Source organism: Vidua macroura, chromosome 21 (genome assembly GCF_024509145.1).
Source record: "Vidua macroura isolate BioBank_ID:100142 chromosome 21, ASM2450914v1, whole genome shotgun sequence".
Classification (NCBI taxonomy): domain Eukaryota; kingdom Metazoa; phylum Chordata; class Aves; order Passeriformes; family Viduidae; genus Vidua; species Vidua macroura.
The window spans coordinates 1959384-1974526 of NC_071591.1; the positions used below are offsets into that span (position 1 = coordinate 1959384).

The 15143-nt window shown below is 52.5% G+C and overlaps 1 protein-coding gene across 11 annotated transcripts in view; it reads right to left on the reverse strand.

The window, feature by feature from the left end:
* DAB2IP (DAB2 interacting protein) overlaps positions 1-15143 on the reverse strand; it is a 184103-nt gene that overhangs the window by 10542 nt on the left and 158418 nt on the right. For all 11 annotated transcript variants that reach the window (XM_053996186.1, XM_053996187.1, XM_053996194.1 and 8 more), the window contains 5 exons: positions 7978-8122; positions 5704-5848; positions 2507-2743; positions 834-1035; positions 493-671 (listed from right to left, as the gene is read on the reverse strand). In XM_053996186.1, the coding sequence (XP_053852161.1) occupies positions 493-671; positions 834-1035; positions 2507-2743; positions 5704-5848; positions 7978-8122 (908 nt within the window). The remainder of the gene's footprint in view (positions 1-492; positions 672-833; positions 1036-2506; positions 2744-5703; positions 5849-7977; positions 8123-15143) is intronic.

Here is a 15143-nt window from a genome sequence, read left to right on the forward strand (position 1 = left end):
GTATTATAAAACCTGGACAGAGTAGACTGAAATTCCTTGTGAGGCCTCTACAGCTTGGATAGTTCCAGAACTATCCAGGTTTGCATGTCAGTGAATTCAGCACACACCCTACTTCGTACAAAGGTGGGTGAGGCCAATTCTGTACATCTCTCATAGCCCTTAACAGCACTAACAGACCCTTGAGTCCTCAAAGGATGAACACTTTGCTTCTGCAGCCACATCTCAACACCTGAGACCAGAACCATCAGGTTTCTCATTTCCCAGACCACATCCCCGGTTTTGGCTCTCAAGGGGCCCAGGATGGAGCCACAGACTGGCACTACCACCCACTGCTCTCTCCAGAGTTGGAGCTGAACTACATCCAGCACAGTTCTGTAATGGGACAGCCCGGTCAGTGGATCGGGCAACTCCACACTGCACCCTGTCCTGCCTGTCCCTGCATGACTATTCCGTGTGTCCCTGGTGTGTGGCCAGGCTCTGCTGGTCTCTTACCCAGATAAGTCATTCTCTATGACCATTTTCTGCAGCCCTGCAGAGATGCTGTTGCCAGCACTGGGCGTGGAGGCGGCGTGCTCGGCCGTGACCGACACCTGCACGCAGGCCGGGTTACTGAGAGCGGCGTTGACGTCCCGCAGGATCCGGGGCAGAGGCCCCAGTTTGGTGGCAGTGCCCTGGGCAGAAAAGAGAGAAGAATTACCACCACCATCTCGTGCTTTTTGCTAGAGAACTGTGGGCTTTGCCAATTGCTGGACAGTCTCTTCAGAGAATCACATGAACAACATTTTCTCCATCATTTCCCACCCTCAAAGCTGTCCCTGTCATCCCCTGGATACCTGCTCCAGTTGGGAAATTACTTCCCAGAGTAGTGAGTGCAATGTGGACAGTTCCCGGCCCAGGTCAATGTAGCCCTCAAAGCCAGCTGTGTTTGAGATGGTTTCGGGATTGGAAATCTCCAGGAGAAATCTCTGCATGTTAGTCCATTCATGTTCCAGGAACTGATTCATAAAGGACATGTATTCCTCTTTGCTGCCAAACCTATTGAGAGAGCAACATGGATTTCAGCTAAATCCAGGGGAAAAAACTGCAGTCCATGGAAAGGGCAGGTACAACACAGCTAAGAACCTTCTTCTGGCATCTCAACCCTTCCAAGCCTTTGGGATCTCTGGGCTGTGAGCAGGCACCTGGGACACCTCATTGACCGTGGAACCAAAATTAACCCCAGCCTGATCCAGCTAAGCCCTCATCAGTGTGGGATCTGCACATCAGGAACAAAGGTGAAAGCAGGAGAAACAAAGGAGTTCCTGGTAACCCAGTGTCTCACTGCTGGGTCAGGGCACAGCCTCCAGAAACAGGACCTGTCACTGGAAATCAAGATGCTGTCACAGCAATTCCCCTCAGCTGACTGGAGCCCAGTGATGGATGGGGCAGGAATCCTGCACTCTCCAGCAAAGCCAGCACAAATGCTCTGGGATCACCCTGGAGAGCCACCCCTGCAGCTGGGCTAGCCCCATTGTCCCCTCAGGCTTCCTGCCACCTCCTTCTGCCCTCCAAACTCTTCACCCTCAGTATTTTGTCTGATTTAGAGCACAACAGGGAGGGCCTTGTGGTTGGACTGTCCTGGCAGCAGCTGGTGCTGTGCCAGGGGTTCCATGGGACAGGCTCGGCCCAGTGCCATGCACAGAACAGCTTGGCTTGATCACTTCAGCTTGAATAATGTCAGCTTAGTTAAAGAGCCTTTCCTGCAAAGTGCTAGAAATATGCTGAAAACCCTTTAGTTAGGGATTGGTCAGGAATACAGAGAATTTCTGTCATCTAGTGTAACACACTTGTACATCTCCTGCCGGTGTCCGCAGGCGCGTCTGTGCGTTGCTGACTGTGAGTGTGAGCACTAAGCCAGTTTCCAGATCTAAGGAGCTTTAGATAGAAACTGTCCATTCATGTTTCAGAAAGCTCATCATTTTGTTATCAGAGCTCAGGATAAGTAGCTCACAGCTACAGCCAGTGGAAAGATTTTCAGAAATCTCTCGCTTTGTTTCCATCAAACCAATGGGCTTAGTTAGAAATTGATGGTGTCTCTGTTCTCAGGCCTTCCCAGTTCAGTCAGCTGCATTTTAATAGCAGGGAAGGTCCCAGAGCTCAAAGGAGGGATGGAACAGTTCCTGAGCCAAGCACATCCCTGCTGCTGATTGGGTTCTGGTCCTACACCCACAGGACATCACAGAACAACGTCCCCACTGCCACCCCACTGCTCGTCCATGTGGTCAAAACAGCCTGTTTTCCTGCTCATAAAACATGTCCTGTTTTGGAAACTTGAATGATCTCCCTGACCTGACAGTGAGGGAACGAGTCCCGGAGAGATGTGGGGAAAAAGCCAACAGGAAGCAAACAGGCCCTTTCCAGCGAGGAAAGGAGTGGCCGAGTGTGGGACTCTGTGCCGGCGCCGTGGCTCTGCCCACGCACCCGGAGGTTCTGTCCCCTCCCCAGCCCTGCCCACAGCCCGGCTTACTTGGCAAAGTTGGCGAGGTTCTGGGTGACCTTGGCGATGAGGGTCAAAGTGCGTGCGGTGCGGTCGTCGGGGTACTCCTGGAGCAGGCTGAACAGGGACGGGGACATGATGGCCGGGCACAGGAACCGCAGGAACAGGGAGGCGCTGATCAGGCGCTCGCTGATGTCGGGGCGGCCTCGGTTGCTGCACTCCTGTCTCCACGAGGCAAAAACTTCTTTGAGCTCTCTTGGGAAGACACTGAAATGACACAAGAACAGGTAGTGTCTGTCAGGTTTGGAATGTCAGGAGTCTCACACCATGTAGGGGAAAAAGCAAAGCTGCTCTGTAAAGTTATGAGAGAAGCAGCTTTTATTGGTCCTTATGCTGGATGCCAAGACCCCAGAAAACTGGGAAGACTGGGATTTGAAACAAACTGTACAGAAGCTCTTCAGGACTCGGTGGCGGTACCATGGGGTGCTCTGAGCTGGAGGCCAGCAAGGAGAGCATCTCCTGAAGAATCACCAGCAGCACTGGAATCTCTGGCACAGCTGGAGCTTGCAGGGGGGGCTGTGCAAACTGTAATACTCCTGTTCAAGCACCTGGATCAAATCCCACTGTGCCTAGTACAAACACAGAGCCCCACCGGAGTTACTCCAGCCTTGTAGCTGCACAGACCTCAGCCTGCCTTTCCCGGATGCCAGAATTCCCTGGGGGCCAGCAGACACTCACTGCAGCAGCCCTTATCGCTGGAGAACTGCTGCCTGTTCCTGCTCGGCCCTCCCCAGCTCCCTGCTCCCACCTCATCCTGTTCCCAGCATGTGTTATTTATTCAGCTGGAGACTCCCACTCGGAAGCAGGCTGGCAGTGGGCTGGCCACTGGTCCTGGTGTCCCTGGCACACCGATCCCATTGCCCTGGCCAGGAACCACCGTCCTTGTGTCACAGGACAGCGGGGGTACCACAGCAACTGAGGGGGGTCAGGCTCCATTTCAGGCCATCTGACCTTCTGACACAGCAAGGACACTCCATGGAAGTGCCTGAAGAATGCTGCCATCCTGTTCAGCTTCTGCTCTGTGCTGCCTTCATACTTTCACCCCCATGAACTTTTTTACCCTGAGCTCTACAAATAACATTAGCCAATATCTTTGGCTGGATAAATTCTCCTCTGTCTTTGGCTTGATCCACACAATTGGACAAAACCCTTTTCCTTCATGGTATTTGCCCAGAAACAGGAGAATCCTTTAAGCAATTTGAGGCTTGAATGATCAGGACAGGTTGTGCAGTGACTGGAGAGCAAAGCTCTGAAATGCAGCAGCCGCACGTTCCCGTCACAGGCTGGAGCCCGTGGAAGTTTAATTGTGTCACAGCGGATGGAATTCGGATCGTTGGCTTTATGTGACAAACGGGCCCGTAATTCATTACCCAACTTCCCAGTAACGAGCTTCCACATGCTGAAATTCTGCTTACACTGAAACTTTCCAGATGTCCAAATTATGTCATAATTATAACAATTTTCGGTTATTGTGAACCTCTTTCCTCTCCCTGACTCTCTGCACAGATGAGCACACACACTCCAGTGCTCTATTTAAAGCAGGATCCTTGGCTGTTGGGATACCTTGGCCAATCCCAACACTCATCAGCCCAATTAATCCCCAAGAACCGCTGAGCTCAAAGGACTCAGGGGGAACCACTCAGAGCAGCAGCTCAGCTGCTCCAGCCTTCCTTGGAAAGGCAGGATGAGAGGAACAAACTTCCCATGCATTCCTGACTTTCCCTGGGTCACTTTTCAAGCCTATTTTTAGAGTGACCTTTGAGTGCTGCTTTGGGTATTTTTAGGAAGACATTAATTCAAACCATTATGATCCACTGCTGACTAGAAGTGGTGAATCCCTCCTGGGAGAGCAGGTAAACACCATTCCTGAGTCAGAGTTATTAACTGGCCAAGGATAGGGAATAGGATACCTGTAAAGAACCTGCCCTTGGTGTACCTGTGGTAAATAATGGCAGCCTGAGCAAGCCTCTTAAGAGCTCCTTGCTCTCCCCCTGAGCAGGGTCTGTTCCCTTCCTGGCTTCCAGGAGGGCACACTCAATATCTTGGGGAGATTATTTATAATAAGATTTCTGACCTCAGCACAACAGCTAGGAGAGGAGAGAAAATGAGAAATCCTCGTTATCAAAGACCTCCTTATTCCAGTATTATCCCTTGTTGATGCTTTGCAACAACAGTGTTGTTACTAAATACATTAATAAAAACAAAGCCCAGGTTTTAAGCAGAAAGGCTGGAAATCCAGCAGTGAGACAAAAATGTTCCTTCTCTCATGATCAGGACCAAAGACTCTGGGTATGCTATCAAAAAGCAGAAAGAAAATATTTTTATTTCTCCAAGTAAAGAGAGTCCCAAGTCCATCTTTTTCCCCTTTGAGGTCACCTCTGCTGGCAGCAGCTGTCAGAGACCCAGGGACTCCTGGCTCCCAGCACAGCTGTGCCCAACAATCACCTCCTAGCAGGATCTAGTGCCTCACACCAGCCTATTTGGGATATTCGGGCCTGTCCCAACCAGTTGCAAGAACTTTTACCCTGAGAACAAACAACTCGGAAATGCCTCCAGCTGCATACCAGGCCTTGGGCCAAGGAGGCAAAGGGCTCCCTTCACCCAGCAACCGCCCAGGGCTGGGAGAGAGAGGGGTTAATCCAGAGGAATGTGGGATGCTGAGCCAAGCAGGGAGAACAGCATCCTCCTCCCAGCTCCAGCACTCTGCAACCACAGAACATCTGCCCAAACAAAAGCTGCCTGTGCTGGGGCAGCTTCTCACAGGTGCCACAGCCCCCGCCTGCTGCAGGATTTCCGAGCTTTGCCGGATGCTCCTGGAGGTGTAGATCTGTCAGTCCCATCCAGACTGACTTGTTCCACGGGTGGAAGATCCAGGACATGCATCTCTGCCCTTTATTCCAGAATTTCACATGCATTTGGCATCAAGTACCTCACTGAATCAATCACACTTGGTTTTCCTTGCCTCCACTGCCCTGTCCCTGTGCCCCAGTGACCCTTCAGCACCTCTGAAAACAAGGGTGCCAGACAATCTGGGAGGGTGCCACATCCCCAGAGCAGATACTCCAAACTCTGGCAGCTCCCCCTCCACAGCTCTGCCAGAGCCAAGGTCCCAGCTCCTGCAGACACAGCACTCCAGGAGGAGGGAGTGCCACTCCCGGGATACCCACCAGTAGGAGTTGATGATCTTGCAGAAGGCCAGCTCACAGCACATCTTCAGGTTGCCCTGATGTTCGGGGAGGTCTGAAGATGAACATTTGCTGGGATCCACCTCACAATTTTCATCTGATTCATACAGTGCCTTGATGAACTCGCCTGTAAAACAGAGTTGGTGATGGGTTTGGAGACATGAGAAGTGCAGCCTTCAAGCAGCTCTATTCCTAAACCCCAGTGCCCGAGCAGCTCCCTGGCACTCCATCACACTGAGGGAAGACGAGAGGGATACAAGAGCACATTGGTGGCCCCTGGGGCAGCTCTCCATGTCTCCAAGAGGACCCAAGAGAGTTCCTGGCAGTTCCTTGGGAGCTCACGACCAGCAGAGCACACCCAGCACCCTGCACATTCCATCCCTGTTCCCAGCTGGCAGCACTGTCCCTGTGGCTCTGGGATATTGCATCTGGGCTGCTCTGCCCAGCACCCACCTAACCCCCTTACACCAGCTCCAGAGACACTTCCTTGGGCTAATCTGGGAGGAAGGATGCTGGCAGGTCCTGTAATTATTGGTAGCGTGGCCTGCTACTGCAGCCTGTGCCCTGGTGCTGACAAACCACTGTGATTCACAGGAGAAATAGGTAATTAAAGGAAAGAAACAATTTGCTTGGTTTATTTTGAGCTGAACATCACATAAAATTAAATTAAAATATTTCCTTGAGTTTTCCTGTGCTCCTCTTTGCTGCCTGGCTGCTCCTCCCTCACCCTTGCAGAGGCTCACACTGAGCTGCTCCACCAGCTTCTGCTCTTGTGCCACCTTTCACTGCAGGGTAGCTGGGCACAGCCCCTGCACTCAGGGTTGGAGGGTCAGTCCTTCATCCCAGCAGTGACTGGGAGATTTGGGACAGGGTAACAGGGATGAGGACACAGCGTTTAGCTTGGGAGACGTTCTGGGAGAAAAGTTTGGTTTGGTTTTCTTCTAATTCCAGTTGGTTTGCTCCTAATTCCTGACTGTCTTGGATTTTCCCATTCTGTTTTTTCCCCACTCCAATCTGCATTCCTTCCCTATTGCCAAAACAAATTTTAATTACATACTGGAGAGCCTCTCCAGTGTATTTTCAGCTCTGCCAGGGAGCTCTGGAGCTGCTCTGCTCGCCTGCAGGTGATGCCTGCTGTTCTTCCCTGGCCCCATCACCTGCTCCATGGTTCCAAGGACGGTGCCATGCTGCCCTGGGGCATCTTGTGACACGCAGGTGATTCATCTCCCTGGGAAAAGGTCACTCAGAACCAGCACCCCACCATGAGCAGGAACCCCAGGCTCCTCCTGCACGAGATGGAACTGGCATTGAGCCCCCAAAAGGAAGTATTTCAAAATTCTCTGATATCATTAATCTCCTGGCTTGTGAGAATTTTTATGAGTAATCTACTTACAGACTTGCCTTCAACCAGAAAGCATTACAAGGCAGAAATAAGTAATATTCCTTTTGCTATTCTTGTGGGCTCTCTGCCTGAATTTGTTCAATTATTTCCCTTTCTTCAAGGTTTTCATTATTATTATTATTATCTTAATAAAGTATTTATGCTTCTTTGCTCCTTGCTAAAATTATACAAATCCACTAGCAGGAACCCAACATACTTAAAAATTAACACCTTAATAGAAACTCTGCTCATCCTGCCCTGGAATGTGGATCCAATGGAAGCTCAGAGGATCCAAGGCAGCCTCTCCCCATCCTCATGTTGTGTTCCCTGCATGCAGCAATTCCTTCCTGACCTGCCCAGGAGCAGAAACTTCTAATTATTTTCATTTGTATCAAGAGAAGTATTTTTGGAGCCATAAACAGAGCCAGCACTTGGAAAAAAAAAAAACAAACCACCAGGAGGGTTCCCAGTGCTGGATGCTCCGGGAGGCAGCGCATCACTGCGACTTGGGAGATCTCATCTGACTCGGGAGCGCTGCAGGAGCTGGGCAGCATCTCTGGTGGGGGTGCAAGGGGGGAGATTCAATCAGCCCCTGACAGCCAGCGCTGAGACAGGAGCCCTGGCAGGCAGCAGAATGCCTTCAAACCTCCACGGGTTATCTCCTCTGAAAGCAGATGAAGGTGCCAGCCCTGCAGTCACCTTCACCTGGCAGCAGGGAGCTGCCCACTGCGGCCACAGCCGTGTCCAGGCTGCCAGGGAAACCCTCCAGCAGGAAAATGCTGAGGGCTCTGATGGCCATCAGGGCTCAGGTGACGTCCCCACCATGCAGCCTGGAGAACTTCTCTGGACAACACCTGCCAATGCTCTGTACGTACCTAAGGCATCTTGTAAGTATTTCTGCCCCACCAGCTTCAGGTATTCTTCGATTGCTTTGGTGGCCAGTGTGTTCTCCCTGAAAATGAGATGCTCATTCTCACCACAGCGATCAACTTCAGACATCATCAGGTCAGTCAAGAAATCCTGGAAAGCAAAGCCCATGGTGGGTGACCACGCACTGACACTGGTTCCGCAGAGCTGCAGCTCCCCAGCCCCGAGAGGTGCCACCTTCGTGAGGCACCCAAGGGACTGGAGGTGCTGCAGGTGATCCTGAACACACTGCCTCACTGCCTGCCTGAACTTCCTCAGAGACAAGGAGAAATAAACCTCTGGAGAGCCTCAACTCCTGCACCCCGACAATGACTCATCCCAGACCCGCATCTGCCTCCCCATCGGTGCTGCCCTTTGGCTACTCTCGTGTCAGCTTCACATTCTGTGGGCAAAACCTTTTCTCTCCTGTTAAACACGGCTGTGTTTGGTGTCCAACTGCACTGGCTGCAAACCAGGGCCATGCTCCAATGTCATGAGTTGTGCCCAGTTAATGGCTGACACACAAACCTTAGATATGCACTGAGATACTCAAATTTCCCATTTCCTCCCTATTCATGGAGATAAACAGCACTGACAGTGCCTGTTTTGGGCATTCTTGGTCTGATGTGCACACAACCAAATCCATGGGATCTGATAATCCCTTGTGCTGCAGAGTAATGGAAGGGGTGAGCAGGAACAGCCCCCGACAGCTGCCCCTGCATCAGTCTGGCTTCAACTGCAAATTCCAGAGGAAAAACAACGTTTTAGAGTGAGCTCTGTGTCTGCTTCAGCCACTGAGCAGGGGGTCAGGAGCTCCTGGGCACGCTGCTGATCCGAGTGTGCTGCAGCCAGGCCTGATCCAGGAGGAATGCCAGGCACCTGCTAATGCTGATACATGTTCTCTGCACTGCTAATGGACAGAGCAGCTCTGCCCAGCTACTCCTTGCTGCACCAGGCGCTGAGGTGTCACCACTCACCTGAGTGACAATGGAAGGAGGCCACTGGCACTGTGTAAATCACCCACGTTAACTCTCTGACTGCCTCCCATGTAGGAGACAGAGAAATGATGACACACACATTCATTCAGCTCCACAGCCAAGGGCACCTTCTTAAACTCTTTCCATTAAAACAACATCATCTGCTTCGTAATAACCTTCCACTAAGAAATTCTTCATTTCCCCTGATGGTCACAGCCTGTTCCTGGCAGGGGCAGCAGGAGCACCCCAGGTCCTTCCCTGATGTCCCCAGGCACAGCAGAGCTGCCATGGTCCAGCTGGTTCCAACCCACACTGGGGACAGGGGACATCAGGTCGGACTCCCTGCCAGTGGCTGGATGGGGGCTTTGCACCAGATGCAACTTGCTCTGTTTCGTTTTTCACATGGAAATCTCTGAATTAAAAGTGTAATCAAGGTTCAACAAACTGCTTTCCCTGAACCCAGAAGACCCAAATAATTTAATCCACAGACCCTCCACCACTGTGCTCCTGTCCCAGGCAAAGGCAAACCCTGGGGCAGGCAGCTACATCCCTGTGTAAGAGCACAGGAGAAGGGGAGGTGACATCCCTGCAGTACCCAACGACCCACTGCTCCCACCTTCCCACAACACTCTGACTGGGACCAGCACACTGCCTTGACTTTCCCCCAAGACCCTCCAAAAAAGCTAAGGAGGAGCTTTGGGCTAAAAAAATAAAAGTAATTTCCATTATTTCTTTAGCCAGAAGATGCCCTTCCTCAAATCCTGCTACGTCTGCAACACTCTGGCAGCTGCCGAGGCAAAAATCCCTCCTGGAAGCAAAGCACGTGCCTCCCTCTGCTATTTTCTCTCATTTTGCCCTTTTTATCAGCCAAGCTGGAATGAAACTTTAAACCCCGCTCAAATCCCGTTAGCTGCTATCTGGGTAACTCTATCACCTTTATCTTCCCGGGGCTCTCCCAGGGTACGTTTCAATTCCAAGCCACCGCTCAGGCTGACACAAGGTGCTGATTCTTAATTAGCAGCCGCTGATCTTGGCTTTGCTTGATTCTCTTTCCTGTCACTTTCCCAACATACTAATTATCTCAGGAACACTGAGTTTTACAGCGTCTCTTAGCCAAGTGTTTGCTTTTCCCCCTCTTGTCAGCTGAGCACTGGCTGCTGAGTCCTGGAAACCCAGGGCCAAGTGGGAGCCAGAGTTAATGTGAATTTGGGTGCCTTGGGCTGATCTACAGAATCCACTAGAATTTAAAACGAGGTAAGATTCCATGGCAGGACTCAACACAAAGCCAGAAAAGATCCCCTGGAAATCTCTGCTGCTGTTAATATTCCCTATGGAACATCTGCAGCTCAGCAGCTGGGAAAAGGACCCCTTGTCTCTGAAGTGGAAAGGAAAGCTGCTAAAGTCCCAGAGAATTCCATTATGGCACAGAACCCAAAGCTGAGGAGTAACACCGCAGAATCTGGCCTTGCAACTGAGCAGGGAAGGAGGGGGGAGCCAGGACACCCAGCAGCATCCCACGGGTCAGGATCCTCCCTGTCCCTGCAGGTCTGGGCTGCAGAGCCATCCAGCTGGGCTGTAGGACCTGGCCCTGGGATGTGTCAGGGCTCAAAATTCCCCCAGGCAGCGTCCTTGGGCGAGTTCCTCTGCAGGGACTGCTCTGGGCAGCTCTGCCAGCCGCGGGAAAGGCTCCTCGGCCGCGGGTCACTTCCCATGACATCCTGCCTTCAGCCAGACCTTCACTTCCTCCCTTCCCTCCATGGAAAAGCCACATCGGCTCTGGATCACACTTCTGCTATCTGTGCCTTAAGTACTCCAGCAGCCAGCACTCAGAAGACACAAATGGAATGCAAATACTTGTGGAATCCCTCCGGGGGCCTCACTCACCCACATACAAGGTCCTGAATAAAATGCAATAACTAAAGCCAATAAAACTCCCTGTTTCTGAGCAGCAGAGATCAGCAGGGGGTTGTTTTCAGTTAGGGCCCCTGGCAATGGAAGAAAATAAGATGCTTTATTTCATTACATCAGAGTTGAGAGGGGAAGGAAGAGGTCTACAGCCAAAATTAAGGGCTGTAGCAGTGTTCTTTAGGCTTGTTCCCTTGTTTATTTTAAGGCTTTTTGCTTCAGACTGGACGGATCTGAACCTGTGCGACCCCAGTCGCTGCACGTATGCTGATAAAGAAGAGCAATTCATAAATAAATAAATTCAGAGCATGACAGCACAAGGCTGCACTGGTCTCCACTTTGCACATAAACTAGCCTGTGCTATTCCAATGCAGCTCCTCCCAAGGCAGGCAGGAGCTGGCAGCCCCAGTCCCGAGGGGTTCCAAGTGCTGGTTGGTCCCTGTGCCTGCAGGGTGGCACTGGCAGTGCCTGGCCCTCCGGCTCCTGAGCCCCTGAGGCAGAAGGATGAAGCCAGCCAGGTGCCTGGCAGGGCTGTGGTGGGAGCAGGAGCACTTCCAAAGGAGCTGACAAACAGCACAAGTCTTGTAGGACGCGTCCTGTCCAAATCCAGAAAGGATTCTGCACTTTGCCAGCCCAGGAAGGTGCTCCCAGCCCAGCCTCTCTGGGATGTGTCCAGAGCTGGAGCACGTGGGGTGCCAGGGAGCTGAGGAGACCCACGGCGCTGCGCTCCCCGTGGTGGTCACACACCCTCTGGGCTGGAGCTGATCATTCCTGGTATCGTAACTGACTGATGGGCAGATTGACTTTGAAATAATAAGGTTCTCCAAATCACAAGCCTGATTAATAGGATTGACTTAACCTTAAGAGGATTGAATTGATAAAGGTAATAAGATTATTGCTTATTTCAAAGACTAGCTCAAGAGTCCAGCTGGGCCCTTATGCAAAGGTGAAAAACACCAGTGGTCGGTAGGGCTGTAGGTTTCAGGTGCAGGAGCACTGGGACACACCCATGGGGGAGGGAACTCTGGCACAGGAGGCTGAGGAGTAGGAAAGGAGAGTGGCAGAGGGGCAGCAGCTGGGTCCTGGACAGATGGTGTGAAACCAAGGACCCCAGCCCCAAGTTCTCAACTCTTCCATCACACGGTTCCTCTGAGGATCTGCTCCAGATACTTCTCTGCCAGGAAACAGAGCGATGGTCCCTCCTTCAAGCCCTGCAACTCATCCATGGCACTTTTGGCCTTTTCTAACTCTCCTTGGGAAAAGGTGGTGAATGGCAATGTGAAGGTTAACTCACGGCAATCTGTGTCCATCACCTTGCTCGGGGAAATAAGCAAACCTGAGGATCCAACACGAACATACTGAATGACCTCTCATGTCCCTGCCTGAGCCCAGCAGTCACTTTCCAGCCCTGTGTGGTGTCTGCAGGTCCCAGAGCCCTGACCCAGCCCTGGCTCTGCCACTGGAACGTGGGGTTCCAGCAGATCCACCCGGGGGGAGCAGCTACATCTGCTCAGCTGAGGCACATCCTCTCAGCACAAACACACAGGGACACATGTTTATCCCTCACTCCATTCCCAACACCATAAATATTTATTTCCAGTGAGCAGCTGGCTGGTTAGAGCTTTGTCTAATGCTGGGTTTGATCTACCAGTGCTCTGGACAAGAGAAGTTTTTTGTATATTTATGGTCATGAACTGAGCTCTGGGAGCTCTGAGACAGCCCTAAAACAAATCTAAGCATGGGAAATATTCCGGAAGCATCAGAAGTCCTTTGGGAAGGATGCAGCCACCTATCCACAACCACATCACAGGGGCCACACCAAGCCCTGTAAGGCAGGACTGAGCACTCCTGGTAACTCCAACCCTGGCAGCAGAACTGCTTTATGACTTTGTGTCTTTCATCCTCGGGTTGCAAAACATGTGAAAACCATCGGGCATCTCCACATCCTTAAAGGGAACAAACACTTCATCAGTGCTCTCACTAGGAAGGTGAAAACAGGTAACAAGTGAAGGACTGAGCTGAGAGGCCACATCTCTGCTTCAACCACCAAATATCTCTCAGCCTTTCTTGCCATAAGAGACAGGGGACATCTGTGTGTGCCAAGAGCTGAAGGATGTCTGTCAGATTTTCCAGCGGGCTGGGGCAGCTCCCTCCCTCCCTGAGTGCCTGCACTCAGAACCTTATCAAAACCCTCTTCCCCTCCCCTCCACCCACTGCCTTGGCAGCTGCTCAGGGCTTTCCAGGCGTGCCCCGTGCACACCAACCCAGCACTGCAGGGATGAAGTTCTTCCCTTTCCCACACGGAGATCAAGGGAAGCACGGACTTTGACTCCAGAGGGGACTCTGCTTTCATGCTCCACCTTTTAATCTATTGTGATACAGCTACAGCCCAGGAAGAAGCAGAGATTTAGGGAAAGAATTCACAAATTCAGCTACAGCCTTTGTCCCCCTTCCACCTGCAGCCCCAGGCATCCTGCCCCCGTGGCAGGAGGGACTCTGGGGTTTAGCAGCTCCAGGTAACCACACCTGGCTGGCAGGGTGTGCCTCGGTATGGGGTGTCTGCGGGTAGGGATGGCCCTGCCTGCCCAGGGACCCGGTGGCTGGGACCTGGCTGTGTCTGGCACGTGGCACCATCACACCTCTCCTGCCCGGAGCTCCGGGCAGACACACGGCCGATCCCGGCCTCATTAAGGGATTACCCCGTATTTACAGCAAATCGCTGCAGGAAAACAGTAACAGCCCAACAGCAATCAGCTGCTAACGAGTCTTCCAAGATAATCTACTGGACACTTGTTTCACAGTCCATAATTGGTGCTTTAGCGCAGCTACAGCAGCCAAGAGCCACAAAAGCCCCTTTATCACAGAAATCAATCAGTGGTTACCGTTGGCCACAGCCACGGGGCAGAGGGGGATTTTGAAGGGCTCACTGGGAAGGCTCCTGGTGATGCACAAGGATGAGGAACCCACCTCTAGCCTGGGCAAGCTTCTGAGAGTCACCAGGGGACAGAGGCCTGGAGAAGGGGGACCCTGCCCTGCTGGCCCTGCACTCAGGGGTCAGGGTGCTGGGGCAGCCAAAGGGAGCTCTCCTGAGGGGTACCAGGGTGCACCCACATCCGCCAAGCAGGGCTGAGGGGGTGCTTTCTTCTCATTCATTATTTTTCTACCTTTCTGCTGCCTTTCCCCCTCCCTGCTTGTCCAGCCCAGGATGCAGCACCTGGCTCCCATGCTCCAATAACTCCTGTTGCTCTGACAGCTCCCCAAACCCTGCGCTAATGCTGATGGCAGATGACAGGCAGGGAAAGCAGAAGCTCCATTTTAGGGGAAAAGTCATCAAGTCTGTTTACTGTTTGCTGTGTCCCCTGTGTAAAGCCTCTGGGATCTCAAGCACTGATGCAGACACATGTCTGGAAACACACTTGCTCCCTCTGGAGCCTCTCCAGTACTGAGAGGCAGAGGAAAAAGGCTGGAGCAGTGACAACCACTCCGCCATGCCCACACATGATCCATGGTGATCAAGACTGGGATGGCACTTGAAGCCTTTTGCACCAGAACTGTGTTAGCCATGGACAGGGTCTTCCATGGCAATGTTATTCCCACAAAGCCCTGGCATTAGAGCTGCAGGAGCCACAGCGAGGGGCAGCAGAGCCCCTGGTGCCACCATAAGGCAGGGCTGTGCCCAGGAACCACGGGCTGACAGCTCTGGAGCCCTGGCACAAGGAGTGAGCAGAGACACCAAGCACAGCTCTTGTGGAGCCACAGTGTTACTCCCCACAGGTCCTTCCCTGCATTCCCGGGATCAGGAGGCTTTAACAGGGCTATTTTCTCTGCTGCTGCAGCAGCAGGCCCCCGGCTCCCAATCCTCTCAGCGAGCTTTGCCTGCCCTGAACTAGATCAGGAAGCCAAGCCACTTCTCTGTCCAACAGATGGTAACTAAAGCTAATCCACGAGCCCGGCCATGGGCCCTGGCAGCAGCAGCAGCTGCCAAGGAAGCAGAGCCTTGTGACTGCCCCTCAGGTGAGGAGCTCCTATCTCCTCAGCACAGCAAAAGCTTTGGACATCTTGCCCTTCCCCAGCTCTCCCCTGATGGTCACAGAAAATCAGTGGTGCTTTAACTCCTGCAGCCCTGCCACGGGCACTGCCTGCTGTGGCTGTGCCAGGTCACCAGGGATGGAGGATGCTCTGCAGCAGGGCTCACTCCCTGCCCTGTGTGCTGGGGACCTCAGCAAGGAAGGGCATTCCAGCTCTGCTCACCC